The sequence below is a fragment of the Eurytemora carolleeae genome, unplaced genomic scaffold (genome assembly GCF_000591075.1).
Source record: "Eurytemora carolleeae unplaced genomic scaffold, Eaff_2.0 scaffold276, whole genome shotgun sequence".
In the NCBI taxonomy this organism is placed as follows: domain Eukaryota; kingdom Metazoa; phylum Arthropoda; class Copepoda; order Calanoida; family Temoridae; genus Eurytemora; species Eurytemora carolleeae.
This window is the reverse complement of record NW_019396167.1, coordinates 23,933-37,087: the sequence shown is the minus strand read 5'-3', so window position 1 is coordinate 37,087 and position 13,155 is coordinate 23,933. Positions and strand designations below refer to the sequence as shown.

General features: G+C 33.5%; 1 protein-coding gene across 1 annotated transcript in view; it reads left to right on the top strand.

Annotated features, from left to right (window-relative positions):
* Positions 1-15: 15 nt before the first annotated feature.
* The window catches only part of LOC111697007 (phosphoinositide 3-kinase regulatory subunit 4), a gene marked incomplete in the record, with an annotated part of 16,451 nt that continues 3,311 nt past the window's right edge, over positions 16-13,155 (top strand). Inside the window, 17 exon segments of the mRNA XM_023466859.1 lie at positions 16-226; positions 898-987; positions 1,124-1,230; positions 1,492-1,557; positions 1,628-1,703; positions 2,105-2,262; positions 2,723-2,831; positions 2,984-3,123; positions 4,166-4,348; positions 5,328-5,432; positions 5,753-5,806; positions 7,431-7,470; positions 8,727-8,867; positions 10,267-10,341; positions 10,498-11,578; positions 11,829-12,803; positions 12,838-12,849. Of these exon segments, the coding sequence (XP_023322627.1) occupies positions 104-226; positions 898-987; positions 1,124-1,230; positions 1,492-1,557; positions 1,628-1,703; positions 2,105-2,262; positions 2,723-2,831; positions 2,984-3,123; positions 4,166-4,348; positions 5,328-5,432; positions 5,753-5,806; positions 7,431-7,470; positions 8,727-8,867; positions 10,267-10,341; positions 10,498-11,578; positions 11,829-12,803; positions 12,838-12,849 (3,535 nt within the window).

Below are 13,155 nucleotides of genomic sequence, written 5' to 3'. Positions count from 1 at the left end.
TATTATTGTAAAGACTGATTTGTAATTAATAATTATCTTTCGATCAGATTAAACTAACTTAGTTAGTTCAATCTGTTTTATTTCTGAATACAAGGATGCATTAATGATTTTATTTGTTTCAGAAAGTTATGTGTATTTTGTTAATATTTGCATAATGGGAAACCATCTTGTATCTCTTGCTCCTTCACAGATATATCCAGTAGAACACTACATACAGGATATCCAGGTATAGATATATCCAGTAGAACACTACATAAAGGATATCCAGGTATAGATATATCTAGTAGAATATTACATACAGGATATCCAGGTATAGATATATTCAGTAGAACACTACATACAGGATATCAAGGTATAGATATATTCAGTAGAACACTACATACTGGATATGAAGATATAGATATATCTAGTAGAATATTACTACAGGATATCCAGGTATAGATATATTCAGTAGAATATTACATACAGGATATCCAGGTATAGATATATTCAGTAGAACACTACATACAGGATATCCAGGTATAGATATATCCAGTAGAACACTACATACAGGATACCCAGGTATAGATATATCCAGTAGAACACTACATACAGGATATCCAGGTATAGATATATCCAGTAGAACACTACATACAGGATATCCAGGTATAGATATATCTAGTAGAATATTACATACAGGATATCCAGGTATAGATATATTCATTAGAACACTACATACAGGATATCCAGGTCTAGATATATTCAGTAGAACACTATATACAGGATATCCAGGTATAGATATATCCAGTAGAACACTATTATATCCAGTTATTGATGTATTCAGTATAATACAGTACATAGTGCGTATAGTATATAATTCTCGTTTTTATTGATACTTTTGAATAAATATTTGTTTAGAATGATGCCGAGTTTGAGTCTAACCTCGGAGCTACCAGGTTCTTTAAGGTTGCTAAGTGTAGAGCTGCGGGAGGGAATGTCGTGGTTAAGGTTCGACAATTTCTCTCATTTGCTTTTTTTTATATTTCTGCAGTAGATGCGAATAAGATAGCATTTAATGTAGTGTTATCGTAGAAGTAAAATATTTCATGTTCTTTCTTTCGTAAAAAAACTCTTCTAATTTTAGGTTTTTGTGATCCATGATCCTAGTTTACCAATGCGAGCTTATGAGGAGAAACTAAATGAACTGAAACGAATACTGAATCCAACCTTTAATTGTCTTCCCTATACTAGGTAAGTAAGCAAGAGTAAAGTAGTAATGGGTGTTTGTCTGTTTGTTTGTTCAGATGTCCAGTCATTAGTCCCAAGCTAAATTATATATATATATTTAAAGAATTTTAACATTATGTTTAGTATAATTCTTTTTTAATAAAAAATGTGAAGTTTTTAGCTGCAACTATTATAAAGAATTTATTTTGTTGATTGATATTTTTGTCCTTGGAGGAAGGGGTGGGGGGGTTGGAACAAAGTTACTAGATTTAAGTATTATTTCAGGATTACTTTGAATGAAAAGGCAGGATTTATTACTCGAGTTTTTGTCAAGTACACAGTTTACGACAGGTATACTTTCATAAAAATGTCAAATTTATAATTTGATAGTTTTCTATTTTTATTTTCTAATTGTTTTTAGGTTGAGTACTCGTCCTTTCCTGACTAATATTGAGAAGAAATGGATTGCATTTCAACTTATGTCAGCTGTTGATCAGGTAGGACACTCTATCTTTACATATACAGGGAGGAGACTAAATTTATGCAAATTTACCGTTAGAACTTTGTGATCTCGTAGATCCCCTTTGTTCATATTAACCGCAAATATGTTTGGCTGAATATTAGAAATTATAAACTTCTTAAACATTTATGTTACAATTGAAAACTCGCAAGTTTTCAATTTAACATATTGAATTGACGTAAGGAATAAAAGCATTTTGATATGTGTATAAACTGTTATTACTCGTTCAATGAAGTAGGGGTTGGGTTGTAATTGATTACGATCCCTATTTTTTATCGTCTTATCATGCTTAAATTTGACCTGTGCTTTGAAAATTATATTCTTTTTTTTTAAAGTAAAAAATCTGTATTCTTATTTTAAAGATTTGTCTTTATTTAGGCTCATGGATTAGGAGTTTGTCATGGAGATATAAAACTAGAGAATATAATGCTCAGTTCATGGAATTGGCTTCTTCTCACAGATTTTGCTCCGTTCAAACCCATCTTCTTACCGGAGGATAATCCGGCAGATTATTCATATTTCTTCGATACTTCCAGGTAATATATAATCATTTATATATACTTTGCTTTTCAGGCAACTCACATCACATGACCCCAGAAGAGGTCTATGGCTGGTCGAAGTTGAAGAATATTGTCCGGAAAAAAAATGTCAAAATTTATTATTTTTGAAAGTGCACCAATTTAAACTGAAAAATCCTTGAAAATAAGAACAATAAAACTAGTTTTCATTCTATCTGATGGTTCTGTAAAGTAGCTGACATATTTTGAGACAGTTTGTCCAATGTCAGTCGGTTTTACCACTTAGTGGCCGTTTTTTTTTGGTCTGTTGAGAAAATATTACCTATAGTTTTATCATATTTCAAAAGAAGGATGCTTCAAGCTGTACAATATGATTTGATTTGATTTGATTTGATTTCACTCTATTCCATCTATTCGCTAACACTAACCTTTCTGGTTCAAAGTATTTATTAGAAATTATGATTAATTTGCTGTTAAGGCGGCGAACCTGTTATATTGCTCCGGAACGGTTTAAGAGTAGAACCTTGAGTCTGGATCCAAGCACCAGTCTTTGGTCGAGCACTACACACCTGGGATCCCAGACAGGGGTAATATACACGTTGGGTTCCAGATTTAAACTTGATTTGATTTGATATAGTCATAGATTTTCAATCAGCGACACTTCTTTGGCTATTAGTTTTTCAAATTCTAATTTTCATTTATTTTCTGAAAGTTAATCTGCATTTGATTTTTGTTCTAGTTTCTACCTGATGATGTGGAAGATTTTAAGAGAGGAGAGTTAACCCCTGCCATGGATGTGTTCAGTCTGGGATGCGTCCTAGCGGAGCTATTTACCGACGGAGCTCAACCCTTCGACTTTTCTCAGCTCCTCGCTTACAGGTTTTGATGTAGTTCATTTTATCCCTTTAAATTCATCTTTTTTAATCCATCTTAACACGATCTATTCTTCTTGAATACTTCCTTACTTATCCCATCCTTACTCATATCATCCTTACTTATCCCATCCTTACTCATATCATCCTTACTCATATCATCCTTACACATTCCATCCTTACTCATCCCATATTTACTCATTCCATCCTTACTTATCCCATCCTTACTCATTCCATCCTTACTCATATCATCCTTACTTATCCCATCCTTACTAATATCATCCTTATTCATTCCATCCTTACTCATTCCATACTTACTCATTCCATCTTTACTCATTCAATCCTTACTCATTCAATCCTTACTCATTCAATCCTTACTCATTCTATCCTTACTCATATCATCCTTACGCATTCCATCCTTGCTCATTCCATCCTTGCTCGACCAAGTCTTACTCAATCCATCCTTACTCATTCCATCCGTTTTCAATCTTTCCTTACTTAATTCCTACCTACTCAATCCCTGCCTACTCAAGCTATCTTTAGCCAATCAGTCCTTTCTCAATCCGTACACTCTCCATCCTTGCTCTATCCATCCTACTATCCTTTATCAATCCATCCGTACACTATCCATCCTTGCTCTATCCATCCTACTATCATTAATCAATCCATCCGTACACTATCCATCCTACTATCCTTAATCAATCCATCCTTGTTCTATCCATCATACTATCCTTAATCAATCGACTCTACTCATCTGTTCTCAATCCATCAATCTAGATTTTAAAAATCCGTCCTTCCTCAGTTCATTCTTTCTCTGGTCGGATCCTCGATAAGATTAAAACAAAGAAATTGAGTCTTAGTCATAAACTCTAATTTTCTAATCCCTATAACTTTGTAACCCTTAGATTTATCAAATTATTTATTCTGTTAGATTAGATAATCTAAGTTGAAATGTGAACGGTTTACACCATCAGGTTGCAAAAATATTGGGATTAGAAATCAGAGTTTTTGGCAAAGACTCAATTCCTTCATGTTATCCGTTTATTAAGAGCTGGAGAATACTCACCGGAGAAAGTAGTTTCTAAGATTGAGGATGAAAGAATCCGAACTATGGTTGAGAACATGATATCCCTGGATCCGTCCTCCCGTCTCTCCGTATCTGAATATCTGGCAGCTCAACGCGGAGAAGGATTCCCGGAATATTTCTTCTCTTTCCTTCAATCCTACATGAGGTAGAATTGGTTAGAAAAGAGATTAAACAAAAAAAGACTATCTGATTCACAACGGTATCCTGTACGCCTCTATCTAAAAAAAGAGAGATATAGTTGTTTTAACACTTGAAACGTGTCCAATTTCTTGAATTTTAAAAGTCAATATCATAAAAAGTTGCCCTCTGCTCTCAAATTTAAGATTTGGCTTAAAAAAAACAGCAATTCGTTCTTAATGTTCTTAAATGTATGCGTACACCTCTGAAATAACTTTCCTTGCATTATAACCTTGTATCTCATGTTCCCGACTCCAGAAATTAACTTTCGGGGGGGGGGGGGGAATTCTTACATTTTTCAAAAGTTCTTTAAAAAATTCACCTGAACATTCTATTTTTGACTTTTCCATCGAATGTCTTGCAAAACCTTCAAAAATATAATTTTTTACATTGGAGAATCTATGATCATAGAGAAACTACAATTAGAAATTATCAGTTTTCAGGTTAAAAAAATAAAGATATCTGATCCATCCTTGATCAGCTAAATGTTTAATGGGTACTACTGTGAATGAAAGGAATTGTAAAGCAGAGATTTAACTTTTACAAGTTGAATCAGAAAAGATGAGAAAGCAAGGTCAATGAGTAGCTATGAAACCTGTAAAATGTTGGCTTTGCGGGGATGTCACAAAAAAAACTTTCTTTTTCAAAATCAGCCAACATATGGTCATGATGCAAAACAAGAACAAAAATGGATTTTTTTTTTAAATATAGATATCAAAAACCGGAAGCTGCAATTATATGATTATTTATACGATTTTGAAATAAAATTTGTTGAAACAATTATCAAAAATAAATGTTAAAATAACTTTTACCAATTGTAAAACCAAGCTTAGTATAATCATTTCGATTCTTATGGCATAGTACGCCCCCAAGAGTCTAATCTGAAAAGTTAATCGAATAATCGAATTTTATTTAAATAATTCAAAAACTTAGAATAAAAAATTTAGAATGTTCTCGCATTCACCGTTGATGTCGTCTGATCAGAAGATCTCTAGGATATACAGAGACTTGGATAAATTAAACTCACTACTAGACTGTGATAATAGTGATAGGTTAGTTTAATTAGTGTAAAAGTAACCTAGAGGAAATTTTCCCGAGTCTACGGTTCTTGGTTCCCAAAAACTTGAATATATTAAGATTTTTTAAATCTCAATCATTTTAATCAATACTTAATTTGTTATTGTTAGTGTTAGAATTAGTATTAGTATTATTTTTATTGTTTTTGTTATTGTTATTGATTTTATTGTTAGTGTTTTATAATGTTATTGATATTGTTATTGTTTTTGTCTTGTTTTTTGTTTTGTTTCTGTTGGTATTGGTAATTTTTTTTGTTTCGGTTTTGGTTTTATGAAATAATGAGAAAAATATTTAGGATAGATAATGATTGTTTATTGCTTCTCACAGCTCTAGTGACTGCTTCAATTAGGTAAATTTTGTTTTTAATCTGACGTGGGACTTAAATATCAATCTAGGGTACTTTAAAAAAAAAATCGAAATCTTGAAATTCAAAAGGCTCTAAACGGAACGAAGTTCCTTAGGGTTCCAGGAGGCTTTAAACAAAAATTCAAAAAAATCCTAAAATATTTCACGTCTTCTCCTAGCCCTTGAAAGTTTTTGGAGTTACGCATTCGAGGTTGTATGATAATTTTTGACGAATTTGCCTTTTTTGTGATTACATTTCATTACAGTGAAGATATATTAATATTTTTATTTACTAAAATTATTCTTAAATGCTTATAAACCAATCAAAATTCATGATTATTTATTTTTCTTATTTGCATAGAAAAAATCGAATTTCATTCAAATATTTCAGAAAACTTTCAAGTTTAAAGATTAAGTTTCATCCAAATTAAAGACAATTTTCTATGTTGATTGTTCAACAAGGACTCTTTAACTTTTGTAAAAGATGTCTTGGTAAGGAATTGAACCTTCAATCCATTACTGGAGTCCATTGTCATCCCCGCCCTTTGTGATTTGATTTGATTTGATTTGAAGGGGAAATTTTTTCTTTTTCTTTTTAATAAATCTTTAAGTCCCAAATATAAAGACAAAAACTCACGATCTATAATTTCTATCCTGGGATTAAATTTAGTTAATAGGGGGAAGTTGATCTACTAGACTAAGTTGAACCTCTCCTCTTGAACTTGAGTCGGCGCACAAAAGAAGGGGTTGAATTTAGTCTACATAGTTAAGCTATTTCTTGCTATTCATTATATTTGGTCCCTGAACAAGGTTTTCTCTTTGTTCTAGAACACCATTGGTTCAACTAAGATTTTTACTTATATATTGAAAAATAAATTCAATTATTATATCATATTTTTCCCCTACCATTTAAGAATATTTTTTTTTAAACAAAAATATTTATTTATCTTTACTCATGTAATGAATTATATTGATTAATAGGGTAAAATTCGTCAAAATTAGCACGCAACCTCGTACGCGTAGTTGCAATAATTTCAAAAGTAAGGATAAGACGTGAAATAAAATTGAATTGAATTGAATTGAATTGAATTGAATTGAATCGAATCGAATCGAATCGAATCGAATCGAATCGAATCGAATCGAATCGAATCGAATCGAATCGAATCGAATCGAATCGAATCGAATCGAATTGAATTGAATTGAATTGAATTGAATTGAATTGAATTGAATTGAATCGAATCGAAATGAATAAAATTGAATCGAATCGAAATGAATCAAATTAAATCGAATTCAATTTAATTGAATAAGCTCAATTTTTTTATTTACTCGAACTAATTTTTATCTTAAATATCACTGAAAAAATAAACTAATATTTAATATTTTTATTTTAAAATACTCTCTTTTTTATAAATATTTGGAATGTTTTTAACTAAGAAAAATTACCTTTTATTGAGAAAAAGTACATTCATTTTACCATTATTTCCCTTCTGAAAGGACACAAAGAAATCAAAATCTATAGCGAGGAGAATATTTTTAATTGTTGTTAATTTTAATCCTAAGAACTAATTTTTAAAATGCCAAAGAAGGTTTATTTTAATTTTAAAATCAAACATTTGTATTTTTTTTAGAGACCTGAAACTTACAATATATCAACTTCAGAGCATTAAGGTAAACTTCACAAAAGATGAACTGATTTCTTACCTCCAACTCTAATTATCTAAACATCCCTGAAACTTGTAAATCTATGATATTTCAATCAGATTTCATTGTTTTAAATATCAATGGTCTACGACATCAGGTTTATTAATTAAGAGATATAGGATCACAAAATTAGAGTTTGAGATAAGTATTATTTTTATTCTCTGAAAACTATACTTCAGTGAGAACCAGAAAACTGGAATAGGAGAAGACGAAATTAAAGCAATTTTAATTGTATTTGATGTGGTTAAAAAGCAAAAAGGTTTCTTGTAACTTTTAAAATCACTTATTTAGTAAAATGGTGCAGTTTAAAGGGACTGTAAAGGAAAAATGAAAGGGGGTATAGGCTGAAAGCAAATCACTTTAGCTCTTGATCGCGACCCATGAAAGGTATATCTTATGTTCCTTCTCGAGAAATTGATAAAAAAAACTGTGTTAAAATTATACGAAAATTCATATATGTAAAATTTTGAAACTCTGAAACTTAAATCACGTGACCAGAACTATCACCAATGGCAGAGCAGTATACTTGTCACGTGTCTCCACCTGTATTACGTGACCACTTTACTGCACTGCCATTGGTGGAATTTCTGGTCAAGTAATGCGGACTTATAAATAATATTATGAATTAAATCTATTAAAAATAGAAATAACAAATATAAAATTAGAATTGGAGTAAACGTAAGTTACAATTAGCTTTCTCTGGGATATCATCGTTTTCAGATTGGTTGCTTTCTTGCTGAATTTGATCTGTCTAAACCCACTACTTTTATACAAAATTGTATATATATTAATTTTCGTATAAATTTGACAAAGTTGTATATCAATTTCTCGAGATAGGAACATCAGATATAACTTTCATGGGTCGCGATCGAGAGCTAAAGTGATTAGCTTTCAGCCTATACCCCCTTTCATTTTTCCTTTACAGTCCCTTTAAACTGCACCATTGTCATGTCTCCATGTTCATTTCACTTTCACTAATTAAAGTCATAACTTCATAAAATAGCTCGTGTTAAAATATTGTAAATTATGTACGCCGGCACTAATTAAAGTCATAACTTCATAAAATAGCTCGAGTTAAAATATTGTGAATTATGTACGCCGGAAAAATAAACTTATTATTATTATTAATTCAAGTTCAAAAGTTGTCTTCCTTTACCATAGTTTTCTGGATATCACTGTATCATCCATACGTTGGATTTTTCTAATATTTTTAAATGTTTTAGATTCTATGTTGGTTGGTTGAGCGGTTACCTAGTGATATTATCCTGGACCGTATCCTCCCCTTCATCATCTTTTATCTGTCTAGTTCGGTTCCTTCAGTTCGTAGAGCTGGGATTGAAGCTCTAGTCTTCTCCTGTACTCAGGTTACTTAGAACTATTGATGTGGATTAAGTTGGTTCGTTTTTCCCATTATTTTCTTTCAGGCTTAGTGTAAGCTAATCAAATGTTTATTTTAGATATTTGCTTTTCTGAAATTATGCCAAATTTTGTCCCTGGCATAACATAAATGCTTAAAACAACCAAGGTTAATTAAATAAGAAAAGTTTTTAATAACGACCCAAAGCGATTAACATCACTACAAGGGACTCATTTCATTTCGATCTGTGTCCAGTTCCGTCATGCAAAAAAGATCGAATAGGATTTTGCTCATGAATATTTCTGCTGAGGAACTAAGTTTTTATCACAAACTAAAATTTTCTAATCTCTGTATCTTTGCAATCCAATGTTGTGGACATTTGATAATTCAAAATATGAATTCTGTTCTGATCAATTAAGTTAAATTTTTATAATCATGTTTGTTGTTAAAAATGGATTTACTGAGCTAAGCATTATTTTTCGTTTATTATCATGTTTGTGTATTTTTACCGTCCTACCTACTCGTCCAGGATCCCCCTGATACTGAGCTGTTTACATGAAAATTGAGGAAAACCTTGCCCACCAGATTTTTTTTCACTCATTGAGGATTTATCGTTTGATTTGGTGTTTAACATGTCATTAGGTTGCGAAAATTTCGGGATTAGAAAAATTAAGTTTGTGGCAAAAACTTTTCTGAAAGTGAAAACAAAATTCCAAAAATATATACTTTTGTTTTCTTTGCAAAAACTTCATTTACAATTTAATGATTTTTAACGATATTGAACATGTGCGTTTTGCGCACACATTATACAAACAGTTGTTTTCCACATATAGGTCTCAAGCTTTGTTAGAAGCTACATAATATGAAAGTAAAGTTTTATCTGTGTTCAGCATAGAGAATAGAATATATAGAGAGGAATTTACTAGAAAAAAGTGTAAAACGGCCATTTTGTTGTACTGTTTCCATACTGCAGGTGTACTTCACATATTTATGCTATATAACCTGTTGGGCCCTGGAATATCATTTTATAGAAAATCTAAGATTATTGTTAAAAGAAAACCAAATTATGAAATAGGCTGGTTTCATGATTGACCAATGATCATTTCACATAGACTCTATGCCTTCCACTTTACAAACGATGATTTTCCGTTATAACTATAAATCAAATGATGTTTTTATTCACCTAATTCATTATAAAGTTTATTTAACAGCTTTAAAATATTCGAAATTGAAATGGATAGTCTAGGGAACATACTGTATTAATGTACTCTACTGCATATAATTTGTGAACATTTACATGATTTGTACACTTTGAACTCCCTTCCAGGCTGAAAGGGACTGAAAAAATTCATACCGAGAGATTCTTTTAATTCCTCTCTATATATTCTATTCTCTATGATGTTCAGGTTAGCAGTGTACCCAGAAATGATCTCAACACATTTCCTGAATACGTCCTTCCGGCAATACTTCCGCTTTGTCAGGTCAGAACAATTTATTTGTTTTTGAAAACAAAAATTATTATTTTTAAATTGAGTATTTTTGTTCGGTATAATTTATACTTTTTGAGTTGATTTAATATTTAATAAGTTTCATAATTCGTGATTTTTTCCCAAAATATTTTACTTTTTATTGTTTAGGATCCATCCGTTCATGTTCGAACCTCCTTGGCTCGCCACCTAGCGGATATTGCGGAGTTATCTATCCGGTTCCTGGATATGGTGACTCTGAGTGGAGGTGGAGAAGGGGAGACTGGTCCTAGCTGCAGCTATGATGCTGAAGTTAGTGCTCTACATGAACCTATCCGTCAGGCGGTTACTCTACTCCTGGAGGATCAGCAGAATTGTGTCAAACAGGTTCTAGTACAGTACGGAGCTGCTAGGCTAGCCGTCTTCTTTGGTAGACAGAGAGCTAACGATGTACTTCTCTCTCATATGATCACATTTCTGAATGACAAGAACGATAGTCAGTTGAGATATTGCTTTTTCGATAATATTCCAAGCGTTGCTGCTTATGTAGGTTGGCACTGTTCTTCTATTCTCAAACCTCTCCTACAGCAAGGTTTAGCAGACCCGGAGGAGTTTGTTGTGGCTAGAGCCATCAATGCAATGTCGAGCTTAGCTAGGCAAGGTTTATTGGAGAAGGTTTCATTGTTCGAGATTCTCCGGGATACTCTACCCTTCCTGATGCATCCAAATATATGGATACGACAATCTGCAGTTGGAATGGTGGTTGCGGTTGCTTCTAAACTTGATGTTGTGGATGTTCAGGTTAAGATAGGATGCTTGCTGAAGAACTATATAAAGCAGAGTATTGTAACCCTGGATGATCCTGCCATTGTAATGTCTTATCTGAAGGAACCAATACCCAGGGCTGTCCTTGATGCTATTATCAAATACAACGACGTCCCTGGACTCATCTCATTACTGGAGGAACGCCAAACTTCGCGTAGAATATGCCGAGGTTCCGGTCAGCAGGTTGTATACAACGAGATGGCCGGTCAGTTTAGGCAACTGTTCGCCAGGCTCGCCAAGGCTGGAATGTTTCCTGGCGTAGAAGATCAAATCCTGGGTCTCAGAGAATATGTTCTCAAGGTTGCTCGACAGAGAGGGATTAGTAAGGATTATCAGGGGATTGTTAATATAAGTTTGGATCCGTGTAAAAAGTGGACAACGCCTTTAATCTCGGATGGACCAAGACGGGACGGAGCATATGATTCAGGTATAGATAAAGCAAATTGTTTTCATACATATTAATAAATGGGATTATCGACGTTTATCTGAGTTACAGTGAGGAAGATCGTCATTTTTATATCAATCTCTCTATTTCATTCCTTGTTTGTATTGCAAAGGGGATACCTCCCATCATTTCTTCTCAGACAAATGTTTTAACTGTACCGTTGTGAATTGAGCATGCACCTCTTTTAACTGGTGATTGTTCTAAGTATTTGATTAATAAATCCATTATTTAGGTGGAGAGGATTGGTTGAATATAATGGAAGGTCGAAAGAAAGCAGTTCCTGATGGAGAAAACTCCGCTGGGATTGCACCTTGTAGGATCTCCCTGTCAAACCTTATCCTGGAGAAGAAAAAGGAATGTCACAGCTTAGCAGAGCAACGGGAGAAGTGTAAGGGTGAGGATAAATCAGCAGTCTGGAAACCACGAGGACATCTTGTTGCTCATCTAACAGAACATAAGAAGTCAGTAACTGGTGTTGTTACTATACCGGACACTACATTGTTCGCTAGCTCCAGTGTTGATGGAACACTCAGGATCTGGGATTGTGCAAAGATGGAGGGAAGATATATTGCAAACAAGACGAGGCAGGTTTATAACAGACAAACACCTTTAGATTGTCTAGCAGCGGGTAGAAATAATCTTACTCTTGGTATAGCTGCTAGGGACGGGTCTATATGTGTACTAAACCTGGAGAAACAATGTTCTATTGCGAGTAGGAGTTTAAACTTGGAGGAGGACGGTTGTCCTGTCAAACTTGAGTTCCAGGATTCAGTTCTATTCTACACATCATCCCTAGGAGTAACCGTTGGTTGGGACCTACGTAAGCCTGGAGATGGAATGAAGCTGAAAACTGAACTAAGATATGGGTATGGTTTGACGACAGCTATGTGTTTGAACACAGAGGAATACTGGTTGACAACAGGAACCTCGGACGGTGTTGTAAGCTGTTGGGATCTCAGGTTCGGGCTCAGGGTCTCGAGTTTCGCTCATCCTAGTAAAGCACGAGTACGACGCTTAGTTCCTGGTTTCTCCGTAGGCCAGGTTCTAGTATCTGTTCAGGGGAATAACGAGGTAGGATGTTGGAACCTTGAATCCCGTAGTAGACAACAGGTTCTCTGGGCATCCTCTGCTTCTCCCCTATCCATCGTACAACCTTCTCAACACTCAGTACTCGCCATGAAACAGTCAGGATATTGTCTTATCACAGGTTAAACCTTTAGTATTAAATCATGAATGTTTAGGTGGGACGGATTTAAATATTGATGTTTAGGTGGGACGGATTTATATATTGATATTTAGGTGGGACGGATTTATATATTAGTGTTTAGGTGGGACGGTTTTATATATTAATGTTTAGGTGGGACGGATTTGAATATTGATGTTTAGGTGGGACGGATTTATATGTTAATGTTTAGGTGGGACGGATTTGTACATTCGTGTTTAGGTGGGACGGATTTATATGTTAATGTTTAAGTGGGACGGATTTAAATATTGATGTTTAGGTGGGACGGATTTATATATTGATGTTTAGGTGGGACGGATTTATATATTAATGTTTA